The sequence below is a fragment of the Vanellus vanellus genome (genome assembly GCF_965231255.1).
Source record: "Vanellus vanellus genome assembly, contig: HAP1_SCAFFOLD_2451, whole genome shotgun sequence".
NCBI classification, from domain to species: Eukaryota; Metazoa; Chordata; class Aves; order Charadriiformes; family Charadriidae; genus Vanellus; species Vanellus vanellus.
The window spans coordinates 321-8,288 of NW_028126770.1; the positions used below are offsets into that span (position 1 = coordinate 321).

The following is a 7,968-nucleotide window of genomic DNA, read 5'->3' on the forward strand; positions in this document are numbered from 1 at the left end:
TTTGGGTCCCATAGGGGACCTGGTTCAGGCCCTATAGGGGACCCGGTTTGGCCTATAGAGGACCCTATTTGGGCCCCACAGCAGCCCCAATTCGGGCCCCATAGGGGACCTGGTTCAGGCCCTATAGGGGACACGGTATAGACCCCATAGGGGACCCTGTTCGTGCCCCACAGCGACCCAGGCGCGTCCCCCCGCGGTCACTAAACCCCATCGTTTATTTATTTATTCTGTGTAGAAAAGGCCCCGAATGCGGGGGGGGGCGGGGGTGTCCCCCCGTGTCACCGGGGGGGGGGGGGGGGGGGGAGGGGGGCGGGGGGGGGAGGGGGGCGGGGGGCGTCCCCCCGTGTCACCACGCCGGGGGGCCGAAGCGCGCCACCACCCCCCCTGCGCGTCCAGGTCCTTCTGCACCTTCCGCCGCATGTAGAAAATGGGGCAGTCGCGGCTGTGGGGACACGGGGGGACATTGGGGACATTGGGGGGCGTTGGGGACATTGGGGGGTGTTGGGGACACGGGGGGCATTGGGGACATGGGGGGTGTTGGGGACATTGGGGTTGTTGGGGACACGGGGGGACATTGGGGACATTGGGGTGTTGGGGACATTGGGGGGACATGGGGGACATGGGGGGTGTTGGGGACATTGGGGTGTTGGGGACATTGGGGGCGTTGGGGACATTGGGGTGTTGGGGACACGGGGGGCGTTGGGGACAGCACAGAGGGACACTGGGGGCATCGTGGGGGACACTGTTGGGGGGGACGGGGGTGACATGAGGGGATGTCGGGGACATCGCGGGGACACGGGGTGGGGGCCCAGCGGTGAGGGGCTGGGGGGGTGACGGGGGGCGATGGGGGGTGACACGGGGGTGATGGGGGGTGATGGGGGTGACAGGGGGTGACAGGGGCTGATGGGGGGTGACGGGGGTGACACGGAGAGTGATGGGGGTGACACGGGGGTGACGGGGCTGATGGAGGTGACAGGGGGTGACAGGGGGTGATGAGGGTGACGGGGGGGGACGGGGGGACGGGGTGACACGGGGGGTGACACGGGGGGTGACACGGGGGGGGATGGGGGGGCCGGGGGCGCCGGTGGCCCCGCGGGGACGGTCACCTGGTGCAGAGGACGTCCTGGTGCAGGGCGCCCTGGCAGCGCTGGCACTGACTCCACAGCCGCGAGAAGCGCCGCTCCAGCGCCGCCAACTGCGACACCTGTGGGGCAGAGGGGGCGTCACGGGACCCACGGCGGCGACCCACAGCGTCTGGGACCCACGGCATCCAGGACCCACAGCAGGGACCCACGGCAATCTGGGACCCACACATCCCGAGGGGACCCACAATGTCCAGGACCCACAGCAGGGACCCATGGCAGTTACCCACACATCCCAAAGGGACCCACAGCATCCAGGACCCACACATCCTGAAGGGACCTCAGTGTCCAGGACCCACAGCAGGGACCCACGGTGTCTGGGACCCACACATCCCAATGGGACCCACAGCATCCAGGACCCACAGCGGCAACCCACACATCCCAAGGGGACCCCAGTGTCTGTGACCCACATCAGGGACCCACGGCGTCTGGGACCCACACATCCTGAGGGGACCCACGGCAGGGACCCACAGCATCCGGGACCCACACATCCCGAGAGGACCTCAGTGTCCAGGACCCACGGCGGGGACCCACGGCATCTGGGACCCACAGCGGGGACCCACGGCATCTGGGACCCACACATCCCAAGGGGACCCCCAGCCCCTGGGACCCCCATGGGGGGGACACACCAGTGTCCATGGACCCCCCCCTGCCCCACGGAGGGGACCCAGCCGTCCGGGCCCCCCAACCACAGCAGACCCCAGGGTCTGGGCCCCCCCCAGAAATGGACCCCAGTGGCTGCGCCCCCCAAGTACAGCGGACGCCGGTGTCTGGGCCCCCCCAAAATGGACCTCTGCATCCGGACCCCCCCCCCAAAAAGCAGACCCTGACCTCCAGCCCCCCAAGTACAGCAAACGCAGTCATCCGTGCCCCCCCCAAAAATGGACCCTGATTCCAGCCCCCCCCACCCCACCCCCCCAAAATGGACCCAGGGGTCCTGGCCCCCCCCAAAAATGGACCCCAGCATCCGTGCCCCCCCCTGCTCCCCCCCCCCCCCCCCCAAAAACTGCCCCCCCCGGTGTCTCTGCCCCCCACCTCCTTCTGGTAGAGCTCCGACTGGTGCTGTCGGCAGAAGTCACACACTGCCCCTGTTTTGGGGGGACGACACACAAACGGGGGGTCAATGGGGGCCCGATCCTGGGCGGGAGGGGGGGAAGGGGGGCGCAGCGGCCCCCCCCCGGGGGGGGGTGTGTGTCCCGTCCCCCCCCCGACTCACCGTGGTGGGGCAGGAGGGTGCGACAGCCCACGCAGGTGCTGCGTTTGGTGGCGAAGGCCATGAGCCCCCCAACTTTGGCCGTCAGCACCGTCTTACAGCGCGTGTGCTCCCCCCCTGCGGGGGCAAAAATGGGGGGGGGGGGTTAAGGGGGGGGGATTTGAAGGGATTTGGGGGGAGACGGTGGGATTTGAGGGGGTCCCGGAGGGGTTTGGGGGATCGCAGAGGGTTTTTGGGGGGTTCCAGTGGGGTTTCAGGGGGGCTCAGAAGGATCGGGGGGGGGCTCAGAGGCATTTTGGGGGGTCCCCAAGAGATTTTTGGGGGTCCCAGAGGGTTTTTGGGGGGGGGTGTCAGAACGATTTGGGGGAGCCTGTGGGGTTTGGGGGGTCCCAGAGGAATCTTGGGGGGGGTTCCAGTGGGTCAGGGGGGCTCGGAAGGATTTGGGGGGGCTCAGAGGCATTTTGGGGGTCCCAGAGGGTTTTTGGGGGGGGGGTGTCAGAAGGATTTGGGGGAGCCTGTGGGGTTTGGGGGGTCCCAGAGGAATCTTGGGGGGGGTCTCAGTGGTTTTTGGGAGGGCTCAGAAGGATTTGGGGGGGCTCAGAGGCATTTTGGGGGGTCCCCAAGAGATTTTGGGGAGCCCTGAGGGATTTTGGGGGGGTTCAGAGGGATTTCGGGGAGCCTGTGGGATGTGGGGGGACCCAGAGGGATTTGGGGGTCCCTGAGGGGATTGGGGGGTCCCCAGGAAGGGCTGAGGGGTGCCCTGGGGGGAGGGGGCTGAGAGGCTTTGGGGTCCCCGGGTGGATTTTGGGGTACGGGGGAGGTTTGGGTCCCCCCAGGGAGGTTTGGGGGTCCCGGGGGGAGTTGGGGGTCCCGGGGGGGGTTGGGGGGATCCCAGGGGGGGGGGTTGGGGGTCCCGGGGGAGTTGGGGGTCCCGGGGGGGTTGGGGGACTCATGCAGGAGGATGCTCTTGGTTCAGCCCTCCCCTGGGATGGGACTGAGGGGGTCTGGGGGGTTGGGGGTCCCGGGGGGGTGGTTGGGGGTCCCGGGGGGTTGGGGGTCCCGGGGGGGTGGTCGGGGGTCCCGGGGGGGTGGTTGGGGGTCCCGGGGGGTTGGGGGTCCCGGGGGGGTGGTCGGGGGTCCCGGGGGGGTGGGTTGGGGGGTCCCGGGGGGTTGGGGGACCCGGGGGGGTTGGTTGGGGGTCCCGGGGGGGGTTGGGGGGGTCCCGGGGGGGTCGGGGGTCCCGGGGGGGGGTGGGGGGCTCACGCAGGAGGACGCTCTCGGCGCGGCCCTCCCCCGGGATGGGACTGAGGGGGTCCCCGGGGGTGGTTGGGGGTCCCGGGGGAGGTTGGGGGTCCCAGGGATGGTCGGGGGTCCCAGGGGTGGTTGGGGGTCCCGGGGGGGTGGGGGGCTCACGCAGGAGGACGCTCTCGGCGCGGCCCTCCCCCAGGATGGGACTGAGGGGGTCCCGGGGGTGGTTGGGGGTCCCGGGGGGTGGTTGGGGGTCCCAGGGATGGTTGGGGGTCCCGGGGGGGGTTGGTTGGGGGTCCCGGGGGGTTTTGGGGGGCTCACGCAGGAGGACGCTCTCGGCGCGGCCCTCCCCCAGGATGGGCTCGAAGATGCGCAGCAGGGGCCGGGCGAGCTGCTGCTCCAGGTAGTAGCGGGTGTCGATGGGCAGATTGTGCTCCAGCGCGTAGATGGGGTCCTGTGCCCCCCCCCCCCCCGTCAGCCCCGGCACTGCCACCCCCGGCACCCCCCACCCCCCCCAGTGCCCCCCCGTCCCCCGTGTCGCCCCATTGTCCCCCCACTCCACGGTGCCCCCCCCCCGTCTCCCTGTGTCACCCCAATGTCCCCCTACCCCAACAGCTCCCCCCATGTCCCCCCAGTGCCCCCCACCCCCAGGTGCCCCCCCTATGCCCCCGGTGCCCCCCCATCCCCCCAGTGCCCCCCCCATATCCTCCACAGTGCCCCCCCCCGTCCCCCCAGTGCCCCCCCATGTCCCCCCAGTGCCCCCCCACCCCCATGTGCCCCCCCACCTCCCCCAGTGCCCCCCGTCCCCCCCGTGTCACCCCATTGTCCCCCCACTCCACGGTGCCCCCCCCCCCGGTCTCCCTGTGTCACCCCAATGTCCCCCTACCCCAACAGCTCCCCCCATGTCCCCCCCAGTGCCCCCCCCACGTCCCCCCAGTGCTCCCCCACCCCCACGTGCCCCCCCTATGCCCCCAGTGCCCCCCCATCCCCCCAGTGCCCCCCCCATATCCTCCACAGTGTCCCCCCTGTCCCCCCAGTGCCCCCCCACCCCCAGGTGCCCCCCCCATGTCCCCCCTCCTTGTCCCCCCAGTGTCCCCCCACCCCCATGTGCCCCCCCTATGCCCCCCTGTCCCCCCAGTGCCCCCCCAGTGCCCCTCCCATGTCCCCCCCCGCCCCCAGGTGCCCCCCCTATGCCCCTGGTGCCCCCCCCCCATGTCCCCCCAGTGCTCCTCCACCCCCACGTGCCCCCCCTATGCCCCCGGTGCCCCCCCATCCCCCCAGTGCCCCCCCCATATCCTCCACAGTGTCCCCCCTGTCCCCCCAGTGCCCCCCCACCCCCAGGTGCCCCCCCCATGTCCCCCCTCCTTGTCCCCCCAGTGTCCCCCACCCCCATGTGCCCCCCCTATGCCCCCTGTCCCCCCAGTGCCCCCCCCAGTGCCCCTCCCATGTCCCCCCCCGCCCCCAGGTGCCCCCCCTATGCCCCTGGTGCCCCCCCCCATGTCCCCCCAGTGCTCCTCCACCCCCAGGTGCCCCCCCTATGCCCCCGGTGCCCCCCCATCCCCCCAGTGCCCCCCCCATATCCTCCCACAGTGTCCCCCCCCGTCCCCCCAGTGCCCCCCCACCCCCAGGTGCCCCCCCATCCCCCCAGTGCCCCCCCCATATCCTCCACAGTGTCCCCCCCCGTCCCCCCAGTGCCCCCTCCATGTCCCCCCAGTGTCCCCCACCCCCATGTCCCCCCCCCACCCCCAGGTGCCCCCCCCACCCCCAGTGCCCCCCCCGCGCCCCCCACCTCGGACTTGGTGTACGCGGCCCGCCCCTTTGGTGCCGCTGACGATGACGTAGGGGGACGCGGTCGCCGAGGGCGGGGGCGCTGCCGGGGTCCCGCTGCCGCATCCTGGGGGCACCGCCGGTCGGGGGGGGGCGGGGCCCTGGGGGGGTCCCCCACACCCCCCACCCCCCACCCCCACTTCGGGGGACACCCCACAAGGACCCCCGGGGGGGGCGGGAAATGTTTGGGGTGGGGGGAAGTTTTGGAGGGGACAGATTTGGGGTCTGTGTTTGGGGGGGGGGAAGATTTGGGGGGGGCAGTTTTGGGGTGCCCATATGGGGGGGGCAGATTTGGGGGGGGAAGATTTGGGGGGACAGATTTAGGGTCCCCGTTTGAGAGGGGGTAGATTTGGGGGGGCAGTTTTGGGGTGCCCATATGGGGGGGGCAGATTTGGGGGGGGAGGGGAGATTTGGGGTCCCCATTTGGAGGGGGCGGATTTGGAGGGGACAGATTTGGGGTCCCCGTTTGGGGGGGGTAGATTTGGGGTACCAGTTTTGGGGTGCCCATTTGGGGGTCCCCCTTTAGGGGGTCCCCATTTGGGGGTCCCCGTTTTGGGGTGCCCATTTGGGGGTCCACCTTTGGGGTCCCCATTAGGGAGTCCCTGTTTGGGGGTCCCCGTTTTGGGGTGCCCGTTAGGGGGTCCCCATTTGGGGGATGGTGGTGGGGGTGTCCCTATTTTGGGTCTCCCCCCCCCTTTGCGCCTCCCTATCTGGGGATGCCCCCCCCCCCTCCCCCTGGGTGCCCCGTTTTGGGGTTGGGGCAGTTTTGGGGTGCAGGGGGGGGTCCCCCCACCTCTCGGCCAGCTGGACGTGGGCCTGGGGGGCGGCGTAGGCGCTGGCGGCCCTCGTTAGCTCCTTGGTGATAACGAGCTGCGAGATGTCCACCCGGTTGCACAGCAGGTCCGAGATCACCTCCTTGGCGTGGGCCACCGCCCCCTCGGGGTCCCTGGGGGGGGAAAAGGGGGTTCAGGGGGGGGTGGGGACCCCCACGTCACCCCATGGGGTCTCTGGGGGGGATATGGGGGGAAAAGGGGGGAGTGGGGGACCCCCAAATGCCACAGGAGGTCTCTGAGAGCAGCTCCTGTGGGGGTCACTGTCTCCTCGGGGTCCCTGGGGGGGGGGAATGGGGGTTTGGGGGGGGGAAATGGGGGTTCAGGGGGGGTGGGGACCCCCACATCACCCCACAGGGTCTCTGGGGGGGATATGGGGGGAAAAGGGGGGAGTGGAGGACCCCCAAATGCCACAGGAGGTCTGAGAGCAGCTCCTGTGGGGGTCACTGTCTCCTCGGGGTCCCTGGGGGGGGGGGAATGGGGGTTTGGGGGGGGGAAATGGGGGTTCAGGGGGGGTGGGGACCCCCACATCACCCCACAGGGTCTCTGGGGGGGATATGGGGGGAAAAGGGGGGAGTGGGGGACCCCCAAATGCCACAGGAGGTCTGAGAGCAGCTCCTGTGGGGGTCACTGTCTCCTCGGGGCCGCTGGGGGGGGGAATGGGGGTTCGGGGGGGGTGGAGACCCCCATGTCACCCCACGGGGTCTCTGGGGGGGAAATGGGGGGGTCAAGGGGTGCCCCATATCACCCTACAGCATCCCTGTGGGGAATAAGGGGGTTCGGGGGGACTGGAGACCCCCACATCACCCCACAGTGTCCCTGGGGGGGGGGTCAGAGGGTCCCCACATCACCTCATACCCTCCCTGGGGGGGGCCAGAGGGACCCCAAACCCCCCCATAGCATCCCTGGGGGGGGTCAGAGGGACCCTAAACCCCCCCCATAGCGTCCCTGGGGGGGTCAGAGGGACCCCAACCCCCCCCATAGTGTCCCTGGGGGGGGTCACTGGGACCCTAAACCCCCCCATAGCGTCTCTGGGGGGGTCAGAGGGACCCCAAACCCCCCATACCCTCCCTGGGGGGGGTCAGAGGGACCCCACCCCCCCATAGCATCCCTGGGGGGGTCACTGGGACCCTAAACCCCCCCATAGTGTCCCTGGGGGGGGTCAGAGGGACCCCACCCCCCCATAGCGTCCCTGGGGGGGGTCACTGGGACCCTAAACCCCCCCATAGTGTCCCTGGGGGGGGCCAGAGAGACCCTAAACCCCCCCATAGCATCCCTGGGGGGGGTCAGAGGGACCCCACCCCCCCATAGCATCCCTGGGGGGGGTCAGAGGGACCCCACCCCCCCATAGCGTCCCTGGGGGGGGTCAGAGGGACCCCAACCCCCCATAGCATCCCTGGGGGGGTCACTGGGACCCCAAACCCCTCCATAGCGTCCCTGGGGGGGGTCAGAGGGACCCCAACCCCCCATAGCATCCCTGGGGGGGGTCAGAGGGACCCTAAAACCCCCCCATACCCTCCCTGGGGGGGGTCAGAGGGACCCCACCCCCATAGCGTCCCTGGGGGGGGTCAGAGGAACCCCAACCCCCCCATAGTGTCCCTGGGGGGGGCCACTGGGACCCCAAACCCCCCATACCCTCCCTGGGGGGGGTCAGAGGGACCCTAAACCCCCCCATAGTGTTCCTGGGGGGGGTCAGAGGGACCCCACC

The 7,968-nt window shown here is 70.7% G+C and overlaps 1 protein-coding gene across 1 annotated transcript; it reads right to left on the minus strand.

Annotated features, from left to right (window-relative positions):
• Positions 1 to 282: 282 nt before the first annotated feature.
• On the minus strand, positions 283 to 6,376 carry LOC309685774 (DNA polymerase delta catalytic subunit-like; the record flags this gene model as incomplete). Its single annotated transcript, XM_082501493.1, has 7 exons — positions 283 to 442; positions 1,107 to 1,204; positions 2,178 to 2,230; positions 2,359 to 2,472; positions 3,925 to 4,057; positions 5,393 to 5,497; positions 6,224 to 6,376. Coding segments are annotated over 7 exons (816 nt in total), but the record flags the coding sequence as incomplete, so codon positions are not given.
• Between the last annotated feature and the right edge of the window lie 1,592 nt (positions 6,377 to 7,968).